Source organism: Pogona vitticeps, chromosome 1, assembly GCF_051106095.1.
Source record: "Pogona vitticeps strain Pit_001003342236 chromosome 1, PviZW2.1, whole genome shotgun sequence".
NCBI classification, from domain to species: domain Eukaryota; kingdom Metazoa; phylum Chordata; class Lepidosauria; order Squamata; family Agamidae; genus Pogona; species Pogona vitticeps.
Window position 1 is genome coordinate 231,436,634 of NC_135783.1, and position 27,795 is coordinate 231,464,428.

General features: G+C 39.8%; 1 protein-coding gene across 1 annotated transcript in view; it reads right to left on the reverse strand.

The window, feature by feature from the left end:
- The window catches only part of KALRN (kalirin RhoGEF kinase), a 515,545-nt gene that overhangs the window by 131,822 nt on the left and 355,928 nt on the right, over positions 1-27,795 (reverse strand). Inside the window, exons 8-9 of the mRNA XM_078394494.1 lie at positions 24,656-24,787; positions 19,402-19,632 (exon numbers count right to left, since the gene is read on the reverse strand). Coding sequence (XP_078250620.1) covers positions 19,402-19,632; positions 24,656-24,787 — 363 coding nt within the window. The remainder of the gene's footprint in view (positions 1-19,401; positions 19,633-24,655; positions 24,788-27,795) is intronic.

Below are 27,795 nucleotides of genomic sequence, written 5' to 3' on the forward strand. Positions count from 1 at the left end.
GGAGACATTTACCTCTATCGTGTTTCTTGTCTGTACATATCACTGAGAAAAACAGATCCCTGTCTCAGATGTACAAAGATTCACTTCACATAAACTATCCCAGACAAAATACCTAAAATAAATCTGAAGTAGGTAGAAAAGGATCAATTTAAATAGAGGATTTTGGAAGTGAGATAGATGAAGATGGTATTTGGATATCTAATGTGAAAAGTCTGAGGGGCCTAAGCTATATAACATAAGACATCAGCCTTTCATGTGTCATCAGATTCTAATCCATCCACCGTAACTGATCCCAATGAAAGCAAAGTTGCAAACCTTATATTCAGTGGGTTTAAAACATTATCTTTCTGTAAACAGCCATCCTACAGCTATCTAGCAGAAAAAGCATTTGTCCATTCAAAGCACACTTCCATTATTATTATTATATCCATGTGTCTAAAAATTTAACACAGATCTGACGGTAAACTCGAAATGAGCACACTTGTCAATCTCTCGCGCCTGCGCCTCTCTCAAGGATCAATTTTATATCGGACCATTTTAACAAGTATACATGTATCACACACATCTCTTGAAAAAGTTCACAAAAATCACAAGAGACTTTACAAGCATACACAAGAAAGGATTTTGCCCCCTCCCTTGAAAAAATCCTTCCTTTACAAAGATAATTTCCCCACCACCACCACCACCACCACCTCTTTTCTGAAGCAGGGGTGCTATTTAGGGAATACTAACAGATGGCATGAAAATCAAGTGTTATTTTTACCTGCTGTAATCTTTTGAATGTAACTTACTCCACCCTGGTCGCCCACCTTCTTTCTTATGCCGTCCCAAGTATTCATACAGAAGATGCTACTAGCAATACTAAGAGAATGTACGTGAATCTTTCTAAAGGAGAGTCCTCAAGCATTAGTAATGTTTACCGGTTCTTATGTTTTAAAGATTGTTTTTCAATTGCAGTTGTAATACTGATAAATATGTAATTGTTTTAAATATAGTTTTTAATGGCATTTTAAAATCTGTGAATATTGCATAGTTTTAATTTGAGCTGCCTTGGGTCCCCTATGGAAATATAGGTGGCATATCAATAACATAAACAAACACACAATAATAACTGAAAAATGGCAAACATTCTCTTTTTACATTGTTATATGTTCACTTCTTTCGGGTTAGTGTGATGCTGCTTTGACCCAAACAAGCTGTGAGCCCCACTGACTCCTTGTGGATTAGTCAAGTTCCCTTCTCCCAATCTAAGATCCATGAATGAGGCTGGAGAACTCATCAACACAACAGGATTGATTGAACTTGGGGAACAATGAACAAACTTAACAAGTTCTAAGAAGTTTGAGCTACCTCCTCTCACCGCTGTGTCACAAAGTCCGGTTTCTCCTTCCTCAGGGTTCCCCATCCCACCAGCCACCCTAGACGATGAGAGTTTCACTCCAGAGTCTCTCCTTGAGGGTTGGTACAAGGGGTGGCGCAACAGGGAGGGCTTATAACACCACATTGAGAGCACACTTGTCAATCTCTCACGCCTGCTCCTCCTCTCTCAAGGATCCTGAGTTGACAATGCTGAGTTATCTACTTTGACTTTTGCTAGGGCTTAGCTTGACATGCTATCAGCTCCCTAGGCAATCCCTCCTAGGCTTGACAACATCTTTCTCTCTTCTCCCTCTCTTCCCAGCATGATGGCTTGGAGGGTGGTTGTGGCTTAACATCAGCTCTTCCTGGGGAACCCTCAGCTGAACTAATACTTCAAACCATGGGCCTTCTTCAAATACAGTACATACTCCCAGTACCTGGGAGGTTCAGGTTCTCCTGGACTCTCAATGTCCTGCTTGTACAACTCTGCCATGGAACCTGTACGGCATCATCCCATCTTTCCTCTTCTTAACTCTAGTCTGGACAGACCTATTTATTTTGTCCCTTTTTCCTTCTGTTGGTTCCCACCCCACCCCCTCATGGCCTCTAATCCCTCTCCCCACTTCTCCCTGGGGAAATCACAATCTACTGTAGTCTCTCCCAGGTCTAGTGGAGAAATCATAGTGGGAAATTCAACAGGTTTTGGGGAAAGATGGGATGGCCCACTAACAGGGGCCTGTGGGCCTCTGTCTCCGTCCTCACACAAGCACTCATTGATTACAACAAATTAATTAAAAGCCAAACAACAATATTGGTATCCAAAATTTTAAATGCCGAGGTGCATTATTAACATTGAAGCAAATACATCAGTCACCTATTTCAAAATTTATTTAGAAGTCAATGCTTGTAATTGTGAGAACACTGTGAAATTAAGTGATTCTCACAACTGAAAAGTCCCTATTGTACTTGTCACCCTCATCTTGGATGAGAGAAGGCATTATCTCATCCAATGACCTAAGCATAGAAGAAAGCATGTTCAGGGGAAGGCACTTGGTTAAAGGAATAACCCCTTTAAAATGTGAAATGGTGTAGCTCAGGTATTGAAGCTACCCCATTACTTGATTTAGTATTTAAAAAATTGTCCAATTTGCCATGCTTGGATGCATTCCAGATTAAGTGTATTTCCCCACCACAGGTGTCTCTCGTTGAAAGCACAATGTGAGTTTAAGGGCTAAATCCAAACATGCAGAATGTTTGAAATGGACAAGAAAGAAAAAGAAGAAGAAAAAAAGAAGAAAAACTCTGAGTACTAAGGAACTAGAAGAAATAGTTTCAAAGGAGGCAAAAAATGTCAGGCACTCTGAAAATGACATCTCCCCGGATCTATCAGCTTGGCTGTCTTCCTAAGAAGGAATCACTTGGAAGAGGGATGAAGGAAAGGAAGAAGCAGAAAGAGCTTTTTCTTAATAAAATTCTCAGCTGATTTATACATAGCCTCCTGTATATGCAAGGAAATCAGAAGTACTTGTCCCATAGATGGCATATGACTCCAACAAAACTTTCTAAAATGTATGAAAATGTTTCTAACAAGTGTTGGAAATGTAAAATACAGGAGGGTACTTTCTATGTTTGGTGGACATGTAGGGAAGCAAAAAGTTACTGGAGTATGAATACATGAAGCTTTGGAAAAAATTGTATCTTGTGTGATACTATTTAAACTGGAATTGTTTTTATTGAATATTATGCCTGAGATTGTAGATAAAGAAATGAGACAGCTGCAGCTAGGATACTATATGGGAAATATTGGAAGAAAGCAGAAATACTGTCCCTAGAAGAGCTGACAGAAACAATACTGGAAGTCGCAAAGATAGATGTACTAACCGAAGCACTAAATGAAAGGTCATTTCAAAAAGGACTCAAAAACTGGGAACGATTTGACAGCTGGACTTGAAATATGGATTGGAAAGCATATATAAAAGAAGAATGTGAAGGTTCAATTAGGGAATGGAGAGATTGGTAACTATAGCAATTCTGGTAAAACCTGTTAAGCTGTTCTTTTTTTTTTTATCTTCTACTTTTACTATAATTATTTAAGTGGATGTAAAAATACTCTCTTGCTCTCTGGCATTTTACCTATTTGTTATCCATACCGTCAGCTCTAAATCCCCTCACTCTCAATCCTATCCCTTATTGAAAAGGAATAAAAATTTAAAAAAGAAAAAAAGAAGTATTCGTCCCAAAGCCAAGCATTTGGCCCTTTGTAAGCACCCAGGCTTTGAGTAAGGAAGGCCTCATCCCCATTTTCTGCTCTTGCCTAGGCAGATCTGTCACCTGGATTTATCTACTGCAAGGTTTCACTGGAAGAGTTGTCTGGGAAGAGGACAAAATCATCGAGGGTGCTGTGATCCTTCCTTGTGAAGTGTTGTAAAGCTGCCTGCAATTTTTGTGAATATTTTCATGGGCTACACTTCCTATCAGCTGTAATCAACAATGCCAATGCTGAGGGATGATAAGAGATAGAATTGAAAACATCTGAAAGGTGCGAAATTGAAAATTGCTTAGTCATTTTATTACATAGCTTACAGATGGAAAAAAGTTTAATATTTGATTTATTGGTGGTGAGATAATGTAAAGCTGTGGCACCTTTCAGTTGGTGAATAAATAAACATGATATGGGAGTTCTGAGGGAAATGTGTCACCCTAATTCTCCTCTTATGAAAAACTATCATACTTCTGAGATAAATATCCCAAAATATTTTTTCTTTAAGAATACACCAGGTAAAATCTTTTCCTTTGATATATCTTTGATCTAGTTTTTCTATCTGAATTGTAATAACATTGATGATTAAAGCGTTGCTGGCTAACTCTAATGTTATTGAATCTATTAATATTTTCCTTATCCCTTCCCCTCATAGATGAGACTTCACATTCTCTACTGTAATCCAATCTAAGCAAAACTAGAAGTTGAAAGAAAGGCTATGTTATCTGAAACTGGCATGAACTATTCAAGAACTCTAAATACAGTTTTTATAAAGGAAAAAAACTACATTTCTTTTCCCACTGTTAAGTTAAAATGTTGCTGTGATACAACATTCAGAGCTTCTTTCTTTGTAGAAAGTGATAGTGTTAGCACAAAGAACATCACCATTTTATGTCCTTCATTAGAAACTCTGATCAAGGTGATTGATTATTCACATGCTCTGCTCCCACAAGGATGTCAGCACCTTTCATTCATCATAATATAATTATGCACAAATGCTTAGTGTCAGGTGGTCAATGAAAAACTGATATTCCCATTCTAATCTCTCCCCTTTGCATCTATCAGAAGACATTCCTCATCCAAGATAGGGCAGGAATCTTCATTAATAATGAATATTTACAGGACCTAGGAGAACATTTTCTGTTCTAGTCACAACCAGCAGAGGGTGCTTCTGGTACATAATTGTTAATGTACAGCCGAGCCATTTTCCATTAAAAGGACTATTCTGATGTGTTGTTTTATTTTTAAGTTGGATATTTTTACTATTACCATCATCAACACTCCTAGAAATGCTCATTAGTTTACACTAGGGCTATCCAATCTCTAGGCAAGCCCTAAAGGGACAGTCTTGGAAAAGCTCCATGGCCTCAGTCAACTCTAATAGCTGTGTAGCCCCCAAGTGAGCCCTAAAAGGAGCAGCCTGGGAAAGCTTTTCTTTGGCTAAAAGGCTTTGCAGTCCCTCATGAGTCCTCAAAGGCCATGGTGAAAGAAGTTACCCAGTGTTTAGCGAGTAATGCAGCTCTGAATTACATAGATCAGAGGCTTCCATACTTCCTGTGGTTCTTTCAGATTCCCTCCCCACCCCCACAACTACCAGTGGAGTGATGCCACAACATAAGCACTCTACGTAGTTCGAAAAAAGGAAAGGCAAGCTCAGGTTCTTCCTAAGGAATAAGCAAAAAGACCTGCTTCCCATTCAGCAGCCACTGACCAGGCTCTCAGCCAAGAGGAAGTTAACACTGGAAACAAAATTCAGAGGATATATCACAGTACGTAGTCAAAACACTTTGATCCCAATTCATTTGTCATGGTCTCATCCTGCGGAATGGCTAGACTTGTTATTTGGTGAGATATATAGAATCCTCGACCAGATAGCTCGACTGCCCACCCTTCACCTACAGTAGAGAATTCTAAATACCTCAGAAAACTGCAGCTCAGCATACAATACAATGGAGCCATGGTAGTCAAAGTGAAATTAAATTGGTCTGATTCTGTGGTGTAGGTATAGTCTTTCACTTGTGATTACAACACCTGTCCCAACAGAAAAGGGAATGAAAATGCGAAGGGGCCAGATCTTAATAAGTACCACATTTCTCTGCATTTTCTATACACATTAACATATTTAATTACATTTTACCACATACAATGTATTTTAAAAAATATACTATGGCTGAAATCCAGTAGTAACTCACAACTAAAGTAGGCCCATTGAATCAATGGAACTTTCAAAGGAGCTAATTCACCAAATCCCCACTGATTCAATGGGTCTAATCCAGTTTCATCTCATTATTGAATTTCAGATTATACATGCTAAAGCATAATTAAATCAGATGAGCCAGATTATGTATTAAAGTACATACATTTGTCTTGCATTCTGTGTTTCTGGGAGAAAGGTGGATATAAATCCAGTCAGATTTAGATTCATTCATTCTGAGCTCTATATTCCCTAGACTTTTAGAGAAAGTGAAAATGGAAATTAGTAGCTTCGATAACCTGCTAATGTAGGAAACCTTATGTTGTGGCCTTAACAGAAGAACATGGTGTCAAAATGGTTATGAAAACATAACAAATAAAAAACTGACTTTTTTTTTTTAAAAAAAGGAGTCTTACTAAATTCTAGTCCTATATAATGACCAATAATGTGTTCCAAGTCTCAATTTAATTAATAGAAAACTCTTCTTTTGTTGCACTTAAAATCATGGTTTGAAATAGATTCTCCCCTCCCTTCTCCTCCCCATTTATCACAGCAGGGTAACATCAAATAAAGGTCTATTACCAAGGGGGAAAACACATGTAAAAACAAAGGAACTTATCCTCTGGCTTTTCTTGTCATTATTAATGACGTCTAACAGTTGAATCTCAAACTACCTAATCTGTTCTTATTGGCATTTAAAATGCTGCTTATTCAGAACATCCATCTTTAACAGCATATATTGTGGTGTGCCCCCCACCCCTTTTTGAAAGAAAAAACAATACAATGAGCAGGGCTGCTGAGGACAGGGCATTTTGGAGATTAATCATTCACAGCATTACCATAAATTGGAGGTAAATGGAATGCATGTAGCAACAACAAAATGTAACAAATATTTTCTGTATCTGTGATATTTATAAGCCACTACTTTGGCTTGAGAAGGGTATCCATCCTTTATGCACTTGTGTAAGAGTAGGTCTGTCCTTTACATAGCTTTGCACAATTCCCAACATATCTTACCTTGGTTTTGTATGGTAGGAATAAGCACTCTTCCCTTTTTCACACGATTCACCAACAGGTCATACCAGGACATCACCCAAAAGTAATTTAAAACATTCTTGTAATATTTCCATAAAATTATCACTTATGTAAGTTGATAAGCACATCTGTCAAAATCCTACTGGTTAGTTATTTCAGCATAAATGCAGTGGTGTAAAATGCGCAATTGTTGTTGTTATCCCTTGTTATGTGGCAATCACATGAGTTGGTGTACAAAGAGGGATACAAGTGGCGACTCACCAAGCCGCATCAGTTCATTGCCGCAATTTACATCATTGACCTTACAGTGATCTAACTAACAAGATCCTGCCATTGGTACTTAGGGATTAGATGAGATCATTCAAGGAGAACAGGTTTTACAGTACAGAGCTATAATTTGCTTCAGAACTAATCATCAAAATCCATTACACTTAGAAACACCCCTGAACATTTCATTTGTAGAAATAAAGGTGGTTTTAAATATGATTTTAACATGGGCAGGATCAACTCATTAAAGAGCAGAATGGTGTTTCTTTGGATATGCATATACCATTGTAATAACCAGAAAACAAAGATGTAGCAGAACCGGGCATTAGAAAGACAGGGTCTAAAATGTTCTTAAGCAACAACTAGTTACAAAGCTGTTCTAAACTGGCTCAGATGCTTTGTTTATTCAGCCTACTACTACTGTCTACTTGGGCTGACAGCAGTTCTTTAATATCTCAGAAAGCGATCATACATACCATAGTATTTGCTATCTGATCCTTTTAACCGGAAATGCCAATTATGGAACTGGGATATTTTGTGTATGAAGTATATCTTCTGTCCATAAGCTCTGGGGCCCTTCCACATATATGTTACAAAACTAACAGAAGAACAATAGTTTGTACGGGTTTTTCCTTTCAGGAACTGAAAAATTAGCCACCAAAAGTTAACTTGATTTTTGTTAGAGATTAAATTCTTAGCCTTTCTAATATCTGTAGATTGTCAGATTTTATGAAGACAGATGTTTTCCTCTTCAACAACAGAACGATCAGTCACAGATAGAGATACAATGGAAGCTCTCACTGGAGATAGATAAATAGCTACATGAGTGAAAAATACCCCTTGCCATATAGACAGTTAAGAATAATTATACCTTAGTCTACAGGATTCCTGTCCATTTTAGCAGGAAGGACTAGCCTGCTAGTACCAACTCCATTACTTACAAAGAATTCCCACTAGAAGTGCTATTGTCCAGTAACCTTTAAGGCACATCAGAAAAGTCGAGGATAAAAGAGGATTTAACCCACTGTTCTAGAAATAAATATTTATGTCCATTAGCAAACCTCATCCTCTTCACACTGTCATTTTTCTTCAGTACTTTTTCTTCCACTCCCTCCTCATTTGTTTGTAAGGTTAAACTTCAGACTAGCCTGTGTCGCCTTACTGATACTTTCATCTTGTTTGATGTGAAGTCTGGCCAGTTTTTAGGATGACGTAGCAAGCCAGCTTAGATTTTCGCATAGGCTTTGCTTCACTGTTTTTGCTTGACTCTTAGTTACGTCTATAAAAGAATTTTTAGTGCAAAATAGGAAAGAAAACAAAGGTAGGTAACATGAAATCCAAAATCCACAATGGATAAACAGTTTTATTTGGACCAATCAAAATATCACCAAAAAACAGGTTTTCAGTTTCTTCAGAACTTTTTATCCAACTTGACAGTATTTGCTTTAGTACTCTGTCTAGAAAACACGGGGCAGACTTAGGTACTCTACCAAGTACTAGAAACTGTTGCACGTACAGTCACAACATACACATGAGAAAAAAGGCATTTGTAGTACAGTAATCAACCCTGCTCTAAATTCTGACCCCTTTCAAAGATATTATTATTCGCATGACATGATGGTTTCTCTCCAGAGATTCTCTTCATCTAGGAAAAATGCAGCATACACACTATATCAATCTTTGTATATATAAGCAAAGCTTACGAGGATGGATCATAGTGGAGGGAAAAAAATCTATAAGCAGCTTGACAGCTGGAATTTGCTTTTCTTTTACCACAGTATTTCTCCAAAAATGCATATGCAGTGGACTGCAAACACCTCTTTCTAGAAAGTTTCAGAGCGAATCCATGAACTGTTACAGTTGTAGTGATCTGCTTTTACTCCTCCACACCACTGCCCCAGCAGGGGAGAACCACCCCATATACAACAACTCTTCCAGCAATAATACCTCTGACAGAAAAGAAAATGCCAGAACTCATCAGTGAGACTCCGCCACAGTCCACAGCCATTAGTAGAACAAATTTTTTTTCAAGTTCACAAGTAAGAGTCTAAATTAAACTCAACTTGGGAAAACTTTGAAGGAATCATGTAAAAAGGTGAATACTAACTTAAACTCTTTAATCTGAATTTAAAAGGATAAAAGGGAAATCTTATAAATTTCTCAGAGAGTAGACTAGTACAAACTCTGCTGCTCAACTGCTAGTCTTTTTCCACAGCTTTTGTTAAAAGTCAGAAGTTGGCTTGCTCCTGAGCTTACTTCTCTGACCCAGATGGAGGTGACCTTAACAGCAAGCTTAGTGTGCAAGCTACATATACCAGTAAATGGCCTATAGATTTAATGAGCCCAGGTTAGATAATTAACTGGAGGCAAACAAGGAAGAGGTGAGTTTGTTAATGGATATTTCAGAACCAGATTATCTGCCATGCATAATGGAGGGGAAAATGTTCAGTTTGGCCATGTAATTATTAGCAGCAGAGGAGCAGAAGATTCTTTAAATTGTGCATTTAATAGCATAATTGTTATAAAATATAATTACATTCCAACTCTTTTTATATAAGATACTATACATTTAGATGTTGTTTTCTGACTAGAGCCTTTAAGAACTGGTGCAGTGGCTATCTATTTATATACAGACTACAGAAATGATAAGAGAGCTATAGACACAGATTGGTCTACAACATTCTATTTTGATACAAACCTTGAAATTAGGCCACTGCTTCTTTACATCCTGTTTTTCATCCACATCACATATTGTAATTCTGGGACAAAATGTGATGGAGCTACAAAGGGTCCAGCATGACTTCAAAAGCAAAAGAGATGCCAGCTTCAAACGAATGACTTATTAATGAGAAGTGGTAGAAGCCAGGGCAAGTTGTTTTGGCACAGAAGTATAAATTAGTTATCGGTTAAATTACTCAACAGGCTCATTTGGAAATGACTCTGGTGCTGCACCATCATTGCTACCTTGTAGACTCCCACAACCAGCTGAACACAATAGTTTTCAACAAATGTTTCCAGTTTCATTTCAATAGCTTTATTACACAATCTTTCCTATATCATAGGTTCCCTATGTTCCATTTAGTCCAATTGTCTGTTTAAAACAGAGTTAGAGCATCTAAAGCTTTACTTGAAGAACTCTAGCAAGGAAGAAAGCCCACCTCCCAACATCATTAATGGTTCCATTGTCAAAATACTTTTAACATCAACAAGATTCTCGTAACATCAAACTCCCTAGATGCATGAGCAACCAGACACTGTGATCACTTAACGTTCTCTGCTCAGTTCTCAAAACAATTTATCTACTTATTGACAAGAACAACATGGGTCTATGTCTGGTAATGACCAATTTGCTTGAAGACTACTTTAGCATTTATATAGAAGTTTTAAATCATCAAAGCATTGATCGCATATCATTTTGTAATCCTTACAACAAACAACACTGTACAGCTGGCAATCATGTGGCCATTCAGCAACCCCACCATCCCTAACTAGCATAGCCAACAGTGAGATTGTGGAAGTAGAGTTTATTAATGTCTGGATAACCACATATCCCCCATCCCTGCTACAAGAGTCACTACCCCATATTGTAAGTGGAGATTGATACTGCCTTGCTTAGTACCGGCACACTGAGGTAACACCAGAGGTAAGCTAGGACAGTTTCTTAGCTGCTCTGCCAAACCAGCTCTCTATCACAAAGAGTGTTGCACACTTAATTGAATAAACTTTTTTAAAAAATATATGCAGCTCAACCTGTTTCATATTCATGTTGCTGGAATCATGTTATGACTGCTTTTATAAAAAGGACAGAGCTATGGTATTAAAAGCAGAGACTGCCATGCAAACAAACACACCCCTCTGTTCTTCAACATATAGTTCAATATATTTCTACATATACAGGCATGAGAGCATGCATGCAGCATTGGTGAAGCAGATTTTATTTGGGATTCATCTGCTTCAGAGTACAAGGGCATGGGCTCTTAGATATGTGGGCTGTGTTTATGTGGCATACCCATGGAATCTTTTAAGATACATCGTGTTAATTGAGATAATACATGCTTAACAATTTCCCAAAAGGACTTTCAGTTAGCCTAATTTGTCGATTAAATAGCTAATGTGAGAAAGGTTGTCAATTATCCTATTAAAACAGTTCAACAAAAAGCACACAGAAATTAATGCTTTCTATTTTATTTCCCCAGACACTTTGACATTAATCCATGTTTTTGCAGGAGCAGCAAGGTGTAGTATCCAGAGACCTACTGAGGTGTTACATTAGCTGGAGTCCTGAAGACAGTTAGAGAAGTCCTTCCCCTTCCACTGTTAGTTTGTCCATGACATTGGTACCAAATCTAAAGATACTTGCCAGCTACACAAGAGTGGGAACTCTCTCGTCTTCTGATATGGCACTGAAACTATAGTGGACGACAAGGCTGGGTGTTTCCCAGGCATTTAGAATGCAGGCTCATGTAACAACTAATTAGAATGTGAAAATCAACTGCAAAGGAGGAGCAGGTGGGCATTTTAATGCTGAACCTGCTTGTTTTAGAGCAAAATCCCAAGCTGCATGTGGGTGGGAGAACTATAAAAAATATCTGAATCTGAGCACATTCCTGCACTAAAAGGCAGAAAAATGTATTCTCTGCAGCAGCATATTATAATATTGTATTGGCCTGGGAGGAAGGGGCAAGAGTACTCTACTGGATGTTTTCTGTTTGTTTGAAATTTCCAACAGTGGCTTAAAGTGGGCTATTTGGCAGCATTATCCAAAGATATAGCACTCTTTGTTCAGTAAATGTGTCACATTAGCATCTTATCTCTGTGCAGTGATGCTCTTTTGCTCTACTTTGTTCTGAGACTGCTGCCAACCAGATCTGCTTTCCACCCACATTCCAAGATGCCAGGCCCAAATGTTCAGATAACGAATTCACATTCTTCCTGACCTAACAATGAACATGATGTAGCTTAAAAAACAGCTATGTCCCTTACAAATTGGTGTAACACAGGGGTTCTGACTTAGCAAGATCCTAGCCTAGGACTGGTGGGTCAAACCCACATTAAACCCACTGAGCCTCGTGGCGCAGTGGTTAAACCGCTGTACTGCAGTTAAAACTGTGCTCACGACCTGGGGTTCAATCCCAGGTAGCCGGCTCAGGGTTGACTCAGCTTTCTATCCTTCCGAGGTCGGTAAAATGAGTACCCAGCTCGCTGGGGAGGCAACGTGCAGCCTGCATAATTAAATTGTAAACCGCCCAGAGAGTGCTTGGAGCACTATGGGGCGGTATATAAGCAGCACGCTTTGCTTTGCTTTAAACCCATCTGAACGTTCTGAAACAATAAAGATGAATTATTTTTTTAAAAAAAATAAAGATGAATTCTTGATTAATGTTTTGGAAGGCGTGCTACTTTTGCAATATGAGCTGGGGACGGTGATATTGTGTCTTTTCTGGGAAACCCAACTTCAATACAAGTTTACCTCATAAATATCCCACTTGACCTTACCTTGACATATTCTAAGAATGTGATGGTGAAACCATAGGAGTCATGTCTACATCTCCAAAAGGGAAATGGCAGAACTCAGTGCTGTCTGTCTGAAGTGCTGGTTGTCTCTTGCTCTGTCAAGAGACAGAGCAATTCCCTCCTTCAGATAGTGTGGGGGGGCATTGTCACCGGTGCCCCGGCTGGCCATCTGCCCTCACCCCAAACCACACCAAGAGCATGGGCAAAGCAGTCATGCTGGTCTCCTGGGAAGGCTGGTGGGAGGGAAGCCCAGGTGTCACTGGCGAATCGAGAGATGGGGAAGAGTTGACAGGATGGGAGGAGGGTCCATCAACAGCATTAAAGGAGTGTGTGTGAGAGAGGGTAAAAGTTCAAAGTCCTCCTCAGAGCCTGGGCCAAGGTTGAGGAAGAGGGATATCCATGGCATCAATCCCAGAAAAAGCTCCAGCCTCACTGGCTCTGTAGTGCCCTAAGGGTCATGTGGCACCCACCCACATTCAACTAAGGCACTGGTGGCACAAACGCCAGTGTGAGAGGTGGAGGAGCTAACAAAAAGAGCAGGAGGACTACTAGGGCTTTCCAGCCAGCTCTATCCACCCTCACTGAAAGATGCCCATTCTAGTTCCAGACTAGGCTTGTTCATTGCAAAGACTCCACTGGCTTAAGTGATGGGAACCGAGTCCTGTACAGAACTGAATTTGTTGAGAGGTTTACTGCAGACAACTCAGTCCCCCAGGATGTGAGAGGGTGATGATGGGGAACCACAAGCAATCTCACCAGCAATCTGGAATGAATGGAATTATTGGCAAGAGACCCCAAAGCCACCAGTTCTGCCTTGGCAGGGGTAGCAGAACTCATAGATGAACAAGTGGGAAAATTATATCTCAAACCTGAAAGTCTGCAACACCTACCACTTAGCTTGCAACTCCACTGCTCCCTTCTTACATTGCTCCTTCTCCACTTTCTACTTTTGGACCATCAAAGCTGCCCTTCTCCATTCTCCTTCTCCATTACTGTCAGGTGACCTTTCACCTGCTCTCAGGGCCATTCTCCCCTCTGATGCTTTCCCGGCCGGCCAGGATTTTTGTGCGGTTTGTCTGCTTCCTACAATTTATGTTGAGCTGGGATGGCTAAATGGCAGCCCATGGACCACAAGCAACAACCCCAGAACTATTCTGGGGGATCTCAGTGCAAAACATTTTTAAAAAGAAAAATGGCTTTTCTGCTCCTGGAAGGATTCAGAAGCAGCAGTCTTTGCCTTAAGCTGGAGAGAGGAGGGGCAAGGTTCCACAAACCCCCAAACCAAACATGACAGTGTTCCTCTAGACACATTTTACTCCTATAATATTATGCATTTACTAGCAATTTTAAAACCATCCCAGGACTGGTGCAGCCTCTGGAATGTGCAGGGAGCGGGGAGGAGAAATTTAGCCCTCAGACCTGCTCACCTTGGTGTGGGTGCTAATTCAAGATACCTTGTACAAGGACTAGTACAATTTAATGAAGAAACGCAGAGGTGGTACATTAACTGGAACAGATTCTGCAGTGATATATGGAGTGTATGATATTTCATGGCATGCTTATATAAAATGTGGGTTGTCTGGCATTTTAAATGGCAAACACTTCTAAAGCACCATGCACAGATTAATATAGTGATGCAAATTAATAAGTATAAGAGTTCTGCATCACTTTAAAAGGTCTGCTCTTGGCCAAACTACATGTTACATGCACATCAAACTTTACTCTTCTTTTGTTTGCAAAAAACTGGCTGGCTGGGATAAATAGTGAATAAGCAGAGGAAGAGAAAATATACTGCCTCTTTACTCACTTGGTGATGATAACTCTATCTGTTCCACAAACCCCCCTTCTCTATCACCACGTTGCTCCCTAATTCCCAGAGATTGTATAATGTATAGTGAACACATGTTTTATTACATGGGGAGGGCAGACTGGAGGAACAAATAGGACCAAGGAATGGGCTACCCACTCCCCATTATTCCACTATGTGTTTTGGGCTGTGCCATTCCAATCTGGCTTTTGAAACCACATTTTGAAGCAAAGAAGCAATCAGTCTGCAGTTCCAAGTCTTATTGTGGAATGTACAGTTTGTTCTTTCTGGTTAGTTTTCTGCAGTTGCACCTAGAAAGAACTTATATATGAATACACAGAGCATCAGGCTTCAGATACTTTGGGTTCCACATTTTTTTTCCTTGTTCCTTAGCCACTAGCTCCTCTAAATATGCAGGCTGGCTAGAAAGATCACTCAGTGTAAATATCAACACAGGGCTTTTCTCCAAGCCTGAGGTTGCTTCCAGATGGAGAGCTCCTCTTGCTAGCAATTAGAAGGCACTAGTGCAGCTATAACGGATTTTCCCCAGTCCAGAAGAAAAGACAAACGCAGAAGTGGAAAAACAAGGGAGGTTGATGAGTGGAAGACAATGTGGAGTAAAGCCCCATAAAATTAAGTGAATAGGACAGAGTGATGACGGGATAATAGTCTCCTCTGAGATTGCTTCTATGCGTTTTCAAACTACAGCACCTGCACTTTTTGTCTTTTTATAAATTAAACAGAGTTGGTCTAAACCCTTTTTAGTCTACAAACGTGGCACAATATAGGCAAAGGTAATTACATTCAATTGCCACTGATTTCCAGATGAGTTACACCTACCCACTCACATGCACACGCTCAGACATCTTTCCCACTGAAACCGAAAGGACTTGAAAGTAATTGACTTTGACTCAGTCTCACTCATTTTAGTCCATTAGGCTCAGAGATTGGCCTTAACTTCTTCTATGGTGATCAGCTCCCATTCCCCATTAATTATTCTTCCTGCATTTAAAAAAATCTATCTTAAAAAAATGAAGTATAGGATCACCAACACACTATTCCATACAAGAGTACTGAAAAACTGTAAGAGTAGTGATAATTCCCTAATCATAGCAGCTTTAGAACACCAAGTAGAGTAATCTGTTTTGATTAGCAGCTCTAGGGAGGAAAAAAGAATTACAGTCTTAGAGTAATTTTGAATAAAAGTTCAAATCAAATTATGCAAATAGCAAAGCATGGTTAAAGAATGAACTCTACAGAATATCCTGCAGAAATATCATTAAATTAAAAATGAAATTGCTTAAAAACAGGGTTTTGTGGTATTATGTTGAGCTGTATTTAAGCATCACTGCTTGGTGTTGGGAATAATTTTATTCAGTCTCTTTACATACTACAAAGTACTTAATGCTTAATAACTGCTCAGCCTTGCACAGCTAGTCACCTCTGACACATTCTTACACCAAACCCTTGGAATATTTCTTATTCAACTCAATGTAGGTTTTTTTTTTTTTTTGACTGGAGGAGGGGAAATGAATTTAAACATTCCTTTTCAGGAATATGTTTTTTAAAAAACATATATGTTATATGGATTTCATTTTTAATTTTAAAAAAGCAACATTTCAACTTATTGACGAAGAAGAACGCAGTTAATATCAGTCACTGAAGCAACAAATACTGCTCCTTCTAGATGGAGCCAAAACAGGAGTACAGAGCAACAAGTCAGAAATGTCAGTATATTTGGGAAATTCCAGTTTTGCAGAAGTACAAAAACATTATATAGATCAACCTTTCTGAGCTGGAACCCCCTTTTATAATAGCCAAGTAACCTGCAACCCCCTTTCCACATTACTGTGACCTCCTCTGTCCCTGTCTTCTCATGGGTTAGGTTTTGTTGCACTGAGTAAACCTGCACAGGATTACACTACTAATTGGCAAGGCTATGAGGCTATACTTATTTGGGTATCATTAATCACTCTCCAGCTCCCACGTGACTTGTTTCTGAGGAAATGAATTGGAGCTGGGTTTGTGATTCTGCTGTAATCTGTGTGTGTGTGTGTGTGTGTGTGTGTGTGCGTGTGTGCGTGTGCGTCCATGTGTGCATGTGTGTGCCAACTTTGACTACATGTTGTTGCAAAATTCTTTACAGTTTTCCTTCCTCCTTCACCAACAACGAGTGAGATGGAAAGACACGCATATACTCCCACATACAAACTACTTGTCTTTACACTTCAGATTTTAAGCAATACTGGACTGAGGCGGTGTCAGGAAACCAAAAGTGTGCAGGAACAGGGCTTGTGTGGAGGGGAGAAGCAGCTTACTCCAAAAGTAGCACCAGGGTGGAATCAAGGCAAAATTCCCCTGGCAGACACTGCCCCCCCCTTTGCCAATGCCAAAGCTGTCTAGTTGCTCAGGAAATGTGGTGAAAATTTCCACCTTCCATGAAAAGAAAAAGTGGGAAAGGGGAAGGTTATGGCAGTGGCTCACATGCTGATGCCCTTGTCCCCTGGTTGGGAATAAGCGGCATTGAACCCAACGGTCTGCAATTGGACACGTATGGAATTCAGTTTAAAATAATTGCAACTAAAAATAACTGTGATGACCCTTCTCCAAAAAATACTTTGCAACCCCCTTGGGAATTGTGACCCACAGTTTGGGAACCAGTGATATAGATACATATAGAGAGCACTCTCCCAATACATTCCAATAAGAACTGTTCCTCCTCAATGGAATGTTTAAAAAAAGTTACAACATCATATTCCTAATAGAATTATATTCTCCTTTCCCAGGTATTTCTGCAGCACGGGCTAAACATGTAATATGGGTGTAGTTCTTCCTAACAGCAAACAGGTAACCCAGCTTCCACCCACCCCTGACCCTGGATTGTTAGCCATGTTAATCTGTTGCAGAATTCTGTAGCAGCTCTAAAACTAACATTTTTTTTTTTAATCTGGCAAAAATTCTTGTGGATTGAAGCCCACTTCTTCAGATCCACAGAACACTGCTCCAGGAGACAGACATTTATATTCAATAATGAAGTAGGCAAGAGTATTGCTTATTTAATTTATTTAAACTATTTTACTCCTGCCTTTCTCCTTTAAAGGACCCAAGGCAGCTAAACAGTATGAATTATAATGGTAATTGTAAGATCTTGGACTGCCATCCCATAGGATTGCTAACAGCCTGTAACAACAACTGTTTGATGATCACCATGCCAGACCTCTTGCATTTCCATTTCCATAATAATACACAATTTTTGGTTCATATGGATTTACCCTCGCTCATCTTATTATTCCTGTCTATGAAGAAATTTGTGTAGCCATAGATGGTAAACCACTAGCAGCAATCTCGAACAGTAAACAAAGAGATATATGCATTTTGACATCCTTCACAAAGACATGTACATTTCATTACAAGATTAGTGTGAAGTCTCAGAAGTGAATCAATACAGTAATTGAAAGCACAAACATCTGTCTCTTCTGTTCTCAAAAAACAAAATATGTTTCCTTGCCACTGTATTTAGACAGGATTAAAGGTACATTTGCCAGGTTTAATGAAATAGCATTAGTCTCTGTGTTTCTTGTACATATTGGTTCTGCACAATAACACTCAAACATGAACATCAACTTGCTGATGGAAGGGGAAGAAAGGTGAACTTGGGAAAGAGAAATAAGGAATTGATATCAGCAGTGATATTTAGAAGAGGAATAAATGTTTTGGGAACAATTGGCAGTCCCGGTGAATAACAAAGCTACAGTGGTGCCTCAATTTACGACCGTCCCTACTTACGACCATTTCAAGTTACGACCAGTTCAGGCCACAAAATTTTGCTTCGACAAAAAGGCAGGGGGGAAAGGCGGGAAATTCAAATTTCTATCTCTAGGTGGTGACGAGGCTGTTTCTTTGTAGCTCTTTCACCCCGGCAGTTAGAGAGTGTGTGTCGTAGGAGGCTCGGGACTGCCTTGCTTCTGCTTCTGAGTGAGCATGTGTGTGTGTCTGCAGGGAGGCCTCGGGCTGCTTGGTAAGGTAAGGTGCTGTTTTCTGCTTTTCAAAAACTGTTCTGGCTGGGTTTTGCATCATGGTTTTCGGGAGGGTATGTTTCTGTGCTGTGTTGTTGTTTTGTTTTTTGGGGGGTTTTGAAGCCCTAGCGCCGGGGCTTGCTTTGCTGTTTATTTTTGGTTTCAGGCTTTTTAAAGCCCCAGCCACAGAGCTTGCTATGCTGTTTGTTTGTTTATTTAAAGGTCCAGTCACGGAGTTTGCTTCACTGTTTATTTTTGGGTTTTTTAAAAGCCCCAGCCACGGACCTTGCTTTGCTGTTTATTTCTGTGTTGTTTTTTTTAAGCCCCAGCACCTTCTGACCGGGTTTGCTGTGTGCTTAATTTTTTGTGTGTGGGGTTTTTTTTTTTTTGCCAGAATGGATTAATTGTATTCCAATGCATTTCAATGGGAAATGGTGCTTCGACTTATGACCATTTTGAGTTACATTCATCTTCTGGAATGGATTATGGGTGTAAGTCGAGGCACCACTGTATTAGGAAATTTACTGTGTATTTGAGTGCCCAGAGCAATTTTCACACTACGGGCAAAATCCTGTTGGCATAATTTTGCACCTGTTTAATCCAGACCCGAGTGCTGGAAATGTGGAATTAATAGTAATTAAAAGCTTCCTATCCCCTCATTTTAGTTTCCAATGCACCCTGGGGCTCGCTTTTGCTCTAGGGAAGCCTTTGGAAGACCCAATACTAGAGGGGAGCCCTTAAAAGTAAAAAATTCACCACTGGACCACTGCTGGGATCAGGAATGCTGCTTACAATCCAACAGTGATTTTTTGGGGGGTTTGGTTGTTGTTTTTACTTTTAAGGACTTCCCTCTCCTCATCTCATGGCTCTCAAAGAATCCCCTAGGGCAAAAGGGAGCAGAGACAGCGACTCTCGTAGCAATGACCTGCTCCCAGAGAAATAACATTACCTGCTGAACATCTTGCTGGAAAACGCAAAGTTGAAGCCTTTGATGTAACCGGACCTTCCTGTGCTGCCAAATGCTCTCCAAGCGCCGTTGGTGATGTAACACTTCATGAACCACATCCAAAACTTGGTGAACAGCCTTGGAATAATTAGCTGTAGCAGTGAGAGATTCCGAGTTCCCAGGACTCAAAGGACGCTGCAAGACATCCAGCAAAGCCTTTCCATCCTGGCTTACCTGTAAGAGTAAAGAATGAATGTCCATTAAGCATAAAAGTTACGACTGCACATACATTTTTGCTGCAATTCAAAATTCATACATAATTCAAAAGGGAGCTTTTTCTATCTTTTTTTCTTTTGCAGCCCTTGTAAATTTGGCTGGAACTGCAAAAGGTAATTGTATTATTTTATTTCCCAGGTTGGAATATGTAATTCACAAATTTCACTTTCATCTTAAAAAAACTTGAGAGAAGTACTTCCCCATTTATCATTTTTTAATTTACTCCTGTGAAGGGATGTTCTAAGATTTAATGCCAGTGAATACTGTATGCAGAAGAATAGAACTGCCTTTAGTTAACGCTAATTCTAGAAAGCAGGATAAGAGTCCAAATAGTATTCTTGAAAAATTTCCTTGTAGCCTGTTATTAAAACATGCCTATAAATTAGAACCTCAGTAATTACTTTGCAAGACAATTGTTAAATACAGTACTTTATTTTCAATAAGACTGCAGGAATTGCTATTTGGTTTAACGTTTTTCTTTTAAGGAAAACTTTGTAGTGACAATGTTTTTGTTATGTATACTATAGAAACACGAAGAAAGAGAACAAGTAATCTTAATCCTGAAAATCTCTATGACTGAATGAATGGATGAATGTATGAATGGGTTCTAAAAGAAACCAATTGTTGACAGAAATAAGGAGTTAGCTTCAGCCAATGCCTTCCACTTTCTCTTTAAGAATTAAAATTGCTGTAAGTCTGTTTTCAAGGACTGTTCAAGGTCTAAGTAAATATAGTGGGCATCCTTCAGTCTCGAAAGATTATGGTAGCGTGCTATGTATGAAGGACTTGGAACAGCGCCTAGTGTGGCTGAGGAGGCCAATTCGAGAGTTACAATCTCTTCCACACTGAAGACAAATCCAAACTGTCCCCTGTCCAGCTCCCTGGTTTTGCTTCCTTTGTGACTTCCTCTTTGCGTCGGCCTGCTGGACAAGGGTCTCTTCAAATTGGGAGAGGCCGTGATGTACCGCCTGCCTCCAGGCTGAACGATCAGATGTCAGAGTTTCCCATCTGTTGAGGTCTATTCCTAAGGCCTTCAGATCCCGCTTGCAGATATCCTTGTATCGCAGCTGTGGTCTCCCTCTGGGGCGCTTTCCCTGCACTAATTCTCCATAGAGGAGATCCTTTGGAATCCGACCATCAGCCATTCTCACAACGTGCCCAAGCCAGCATAGACGTCGCTGTTTCAGTAATGTATGCATGCTGAAAATTCCAGCTCGTTCTAGGACTACTCTATTTGGAACTCTGTCCTGCCAGGTGATACCAAAAATCCGTCGGAGGCAACGCATATGGAAGGTGTTCAGCTTCCTCTCCTGCCGGGCACAAAGTGTCCAGGACTCACTGCAGTACAGGAGTGTGCTCAGGACACAGGCTCTATAGACCTGGATCTTGGTATGTGTTGTCAGTTTCTTATTGAGCCATACTCTCTTTGTGAGTCTAGAGAACATGGTAACTGCTTTCCCAATGCATTTATTCAGCTCGATGTCTAGAGAGAGGGTGTCAGAGATGGTTGAGCCAAGGTACACAAAGTCATGAACAACCTCCAATTCTTGTGTGGAGATGGTAATAGAGGGAGGTGAGTCCACACCCTGGCCCATGACTTGTGTTTTCTTCAGGCTGATTGTTAGTCCAAAGTCTTGGCAGGCCTTGCTGAAACGATTCATGAGTTGTTGGAGGTCTTCAGCAGAGTGGGCAACAATGGCTGCATCATCTGCAAAGAGGAAGTCCCGCATGCATTTCAGTTGGACTTTGGTCTTCGCTCTCAATCTAGAGAGATTAAAGAGCTTTCCATCTGATCTAGTCCAGATAGACACCTTCTGTTGCAGTTCCAAAGGCATGCTTCAGCATGAGAGCAAAAAAGATCCCAAAAAGTGTTGGTGCGAGGACACAGCCCTGTTTCACTCCGCTTCGGATGTCAAAGGGATCTGATGTTGAGCCGTCAAAAACTACAGTGCCTTTCATTCCATCGTGGAAGGACCTGATGATGTTAAGGAGACGAGGTGGACATCCAATCTTGGGAAGTATTTTGAAAAGGCCATCCCTGCTAATCAAGTCAAATGCTTTTGTAAGGTCTATGAAGGCCACTAAGAGTGGCTGTTGTATATGTACATATACTATATATAAATTGGATGCAGCAATACGTATAAGAACACATACCCATAGACAGATATATAATTAAATTTGCTACACTGGTATATTTTTCTTATTCTTTTTCTTTTTGCAATTCTTCAAGAATGATACCTTGTTGAATTCATCAGCATATGTTGATGTATTTCAGAATAACTTTCCTTCTTCCTGACACAAAAAGCACAGGATGCACAATCTAATCCAGAACTCTAGTAGCACCTCCTACTAGAAGTTTACATGTGACTCTCTTGACCATATGCATAAAAAGCTAGTGAGAGTTTTTTAATTGGTGATGTATTTTCTTTACTTTCAGCCCCCAAGTAACGTAAATTATTCCAAAATGAGTGAGCATATCTGAATCATCATTTCCCCCTATTACTTAACACTAAATGCTTTGCATTTTTCTTACCAACAACACTTTTGGTTCTAAAAGAAGTAGTTGTGTTTTAGTCTTTGCTCTTTTTTTCTTTTTGTTACTGCTTCAGTCAACATGCCATATGAAAAAAGAAAGATTGGTCGTCTGGCAGTCTTGTTACTAAGTAGGCTGGGAGAGATTTACTACTTTCATTGTATTTCTTTTTTAAAATGTTGTACAGTATTCTGATCTGCAACAGGGTGCTTTGGGCAAGAAGACAGCCTGGATATTGCAGTACCTAGGAGAATTCCCAGTGAGTCACTGGCTCAGATAATGTCAGGAACCGGACCCAAGTCTTTCACGTTTTAACCCTGAATCCCCCCCATCAGACTCCACCTCTCTTTACAAAGCAGAAACTCATAAAAGGATAAGCTCTCTGGCCTGTCCCCTGCCTTCACCCTCCCTCCAGCAACTCTAGTCAGTGGCAAAAAGTGATGTTGGCAAACTGGCTTTGTGGACTGTGAAGCTGTTGGAGATGGGTGTTCTGTCCCACTACTGGAGGTAGACTCAGGGGCAGAGGTGGTTGGTCATAATGGTGCTTTGTTCCAGTGCTTTCTCTGTTAACTTTAATGCTTCCTGTGTTGTCACCGGCCTGGCGTGCTCTGGTCCATGGGGTCATGAAGAGTTGGACATGACTAAACAACTAAACAACAACCACTGTTGTCACTGAAATTCCTTAGCTTCTGGGTCTTATTTTTGCTTTTATAAAAGTAATAATAAGTAGACAATAAAATCCCTGCACTTGGTGCATAAGTGAGAATCTTGATAGTGTAAAAAATAGCACTGCTCATTTAACAAACAACAAACATGTGCCAGACAACCACCAACACTGCAGCCACCTTTCCACCATGAAGGCTAGAAAATACAGATTGCACAGGGAAAACACCCACACTTAAGCTTTTTACGTTTTCTGTTTACATTTGAATTGTGAACAGAGGACCGGGAGCTTTCCATGAATATACTGTATGCTGTGTAACTTCGGTATACAGTATATCTAAGAACCCCACAGCTGTACTGTAAATAGAAGCACATATAATGCATGCCATTTATGTGATTAATTTTGCATGAAATCTTTGGAGCCTATCATTTGAAACAAGTTAGTTTAAAATTTAATGTGCAATCTTTTCTGCACAGATTACACATAGTGCTTGTTATTTAGAATTAAAGATGACCATGGTGATACTATAATAGCCCACTCTTTCTCCTGCCATGTTAGCCGGTGCTTTTGTTTTCAGACAGCTGGGCTTACTGTGATGCTACATGGATTAGATAGTTGAATCAAGGAAAGCCAATATAATTAATCAGCCTTCACTAATTTCCAGCCAGGACAGGAACAAGCAAAGGTACAGGGAAATCTTATCTACAACAATCAACTTGATTTCTATTCTATTCTATTCTATTCTATTCTATTCTATTCTTCACGTGTACGAGGAAGGGGATTATGATCCATGAAACCTCACAGTGAAATAAAACCACTAATTTTAAAAGTGTTGCACAATTTTTTTCCTCTCCCCTTTTTTCTCCCCCCTTTTCTTGTCTTTTGTCAAGATGTTGGGACACACTAACACAGCTGATTTTTTTGAGGAATTTTACTATACAAACCCTGGCAAGTCATTTGTTTCTTTCTCTAAGATGGGTGCACCTTAGACAGAGCTGAAAAATGCACACCTACCACAGAAGAGATAAAGGAGACAAACGGATAGCTGAACATACACCAGAGTAGACCTTAACACAGATGATCGTGGGTGCCTTGAGTCTCTTTTACTCTCCTTCAAATGCAGCAAATAATGTACAAAACTACTACCACCACCACCAACAACAACAACAACAATTGACTAGTCACCACTTGAGTAAGTTTTAAGGAAGTGGTAGTCAAATAAATGGGGTACATGTATGCATAGAATTGTCCATGATACCTTAGAAAGTGTTGAACCAGAGGATTTTGAGGACTACTTCAGATGAGATTTCTTCTTTGCTTTCTACTTGCATTTCACCAAATGATTAATAGTTCAGATTTACTTAGCTTCTGTTTTGCTTTGTACTAACTGTACAGTACTACCTCAGCAGGTGTATTAAGAGGTAGGTCCACCTGTGTTCAGTGGGGTTCATCCCCTAGTAAGAGTTCTTATAACTGCAGTTTAAGGCTGTAATTCCATTCACATTTTTCTGAGAGTAAGCCAATGAGTTCCTTCTGTACATCTATGCTCAGTTAAGCTCTTGTGTGAATGAAAAATTACATGATGCTAGAAAAGAATGACAGAAGACTCATTAGCTCAGCTTCTCAAGCAGCCAAATTAGCATCACAATGAAATGCCATATATATATTCTGTGAATTATCCATCTAATAACCTCTCTGCACTCCAAATACATATCCTACAATCTCTATTAATTACAGTGCACAATCTGCAAGAAGTTATTACAGTCTTTTATAGAAACACTCACCTCGGTGTAAGCCTGGGTGACCTGTTCATAAAGGGACTGATGATGATGGATGGCCAGTTCCAGATCTTGCATTTCTGATGGGAGGCCTCCTTCACTGCACATTTTACACCAAGCATCGACACCAGAGAGGAACTAAGAGAGGAAATTAAAATATGACTTTATCAGGTTGCAACAAACTGACATCTAGCAATACAAGTTTTTAACAACTACAAAATTAAATATAGTCCATTTGAAACACAAAACCTCACAACACAACAACAGAGTGAATGAGACAGAGTCTCTTTACAAGGAGAAATCAGGTTCTGGAACCACATAATTGAATAATTAATTCTGTGTTCCTAAAAACCCTCAGAGATTATGGCTGCAACCAACAAGACCCCTACTCTCAAATGGTAAAGAGCCAAATAGCAATGGACAGTTCCCATAGGTTCAAAATCATCTGTAATAATGATGGTGGTGGTAGGGGTACCCTTCTAAAAGGAAAATAGAAAGGAAACAAAAACTGCTTAAACATATACAATATAGCCCCTAAAAGGTAAAGGAAAAGGTTCCCCTTGACAATTTTTGTCCAGTTGTGTTCGACTCTAGGGGGCGGTGCTCATCCCCGTTTCCAAGCCATAGAGCCAGCGTTTGTCCGAAGACAATCTTCCGTGGTCACATGGCCAGTGCGACTTAGACACGGAACACTGTTACCTTCCCACCGAAGTGGTCCCTATTTCTCTACAGTACTTGCATTTACATGCTTTCGAAGCGCTAGGTTGGTGGGAGCTGGGACAAGCGACAGGCCCTCACTCCGCCACGTGGATTAAAACTTACAGGTGAAGCTCTACAGACCTTACAGCACAGAGGCTTCTGCGGTTTAACCCACAGCGCCACCACATCCTTATATAGCCCCTACAATAAGCCTAAGGAAGCTCACAAGTTCCTGAATTAAGATAGAACAGAATACACAAAGCAGAGCCAAAATGCCATGCTTTGTTAAATGCATAAATATTTATCTATAAGAACTGAAGTAAACTATGATTCACTAGTTTAAGGCAACCTGCAGAGTAATTTCCTGAAGGTAAGGAAATTCTGCTTTTTAACAGAATATGTGAAGCATTTAATCTCTTAAAATGGACAACAGGCAGTTCTTGAAACTACCATCCTACAGAAGAGCCAAGCATGAAAGGAAGAATTTGAAGTAATTCAATTTTTATTACCCCTTTGTTGTACATGACATCTCTCAAAATCCTTCATCTTATACACTATGAAAAGCACAGAAGCTCCATCATATTTTGCATCTCTAAGGGCTACTTAAAGCAGCAGGATCAGGCCACCACCAGCTTTCCAAAACAGCCAGTGAAAAACTTTTTTCAGCTTCCTTTAAAATCGAGTTAGTGGCTATATACTCCAGGGAAGAACATTTTTATCATTTCCTCTCTACATTTCTACGCAGAGAAGACCAATCCACACATTCCCTGTCATAAGCACCTCTTCTGGCAGTAAAATAACATACTGTTGAAAAAATAGTTTGTTATCCCTTCATGACATCCAACATCTGCTGACTAGGACAGTCACTTCTAATAGAAGGACCAACCCAGCCCCCATCTCAAGATTTCACATAATAAATGGTAGCTATATATTAGTTTTTAAGTGAGTTTTACCACCCCTCAGAAACACATGGACTATTTTTCTTGGGAGGGAGACTAACTGCAGCTCATAAAGAGCTTCAAAATAATACAAGGTGGTTTTTTTTAAAAAAAAAAATTCCACAGGATAGAGATGAGCTTCAGGAAAAATGAACAATCTTGTCTGATTAACTGCAGCCGAATAACCCAACACAGAAGAGGCAGAGTCTATATAGAAGCTATTTATACCCTTCCTAGAAGCTCAAGTTATTATCCTTTAGACCAAACTTGCTGTCCCCAAATTGCACTATTTCAGAAGCATGTGACACAGAATGAACTGTTGACTTGATTTTCAGCTTCTTCTGATTAGGTGAGGCAAATCCTACTGCATGAAATGCTACAGCTCATATTCCTATTGTGCTTGGTTCAAAGGTTTTGTAGCATACTTTACAATAACCATTGCCTTTGTCTCTAGGAACAGGTGATAGCCATGGAATAAACTCATCATGAAATTTGATATCCAGCCATTGCATATTCAAATCTGTCATTTTAAATGCCATTTTCAATGTGTGGCTTCAAATACAACATTGCACAGAAACACCTGCTTGATACCAAGATTTTTTTTTATCTGGCAAGTACAAACTTTCCAAAGCTGGGTCTACTTTTCTGAGTTCCAGAAAATGTAATAAGCAAATAAGCATCAGGGAAGGAGGCAGTGTTAAGTACTTGCATTTATGCAATCTGAGAGAAGTAGACAACCTCTTCTACAAGTCCTGTGTATTGGAGGAATCAGAGAAAAGAGTAAAAGAGCTGTTTCTCTGTGAACTGCAGGAGGAACATACAATCTCATTTGCAAACATCATTTTGAATTATGCAAAGGGGTTGAAGTCCTGGCTCCACAGTTCCACTGGAGATGCTAGACTGACAGGGCTTGTTCTCCTAAGTGTTCATTCAACACTTAAAAACAAAACTGATTATGTGATTTCCTGCTTTGCAGCAAGATGGAAAAAAAACCAGTCTAATTTTGTTTTTTAAGTGACATATTATTTTACATTTTGGAGGATACAGATCACATTGACCCATAATGTCCTCCTGCCCAAAGGAGCAACGGCAATAATGGAAATCTTCAGTGCCAAAACATGGAGTGTCCTTTGCTGCTCCAGCATTCTTTCAGGCTGGTAGAAAGTGGACTTCCATTGAGTTGCCACATCCAGGATTAGGTGAGGCGGTAGTAATCACAATTTTTCTTGACTCTGCTGTAACAGCTCACTGCCCAGACACTGTGCTGAAAATGCCCTGTTATCATTTTGGCCCACTCAATTATATTAGGTATGCATTGTTTTCCATATCCTGTAAAGTACCCCAAATTACTAGATTGAAAAGGTGGGCCATACACCACACCAATGTCATCTTCCCAGCCTGTACTGCGACCACCATGATTGCCTCATTGCCTGTGAAAAACAGACATTGCCTTTCTGTAGCTAGACTCCATTGATGCAGCATGTTCATTAGAGCCTCTTGAACGTTGAG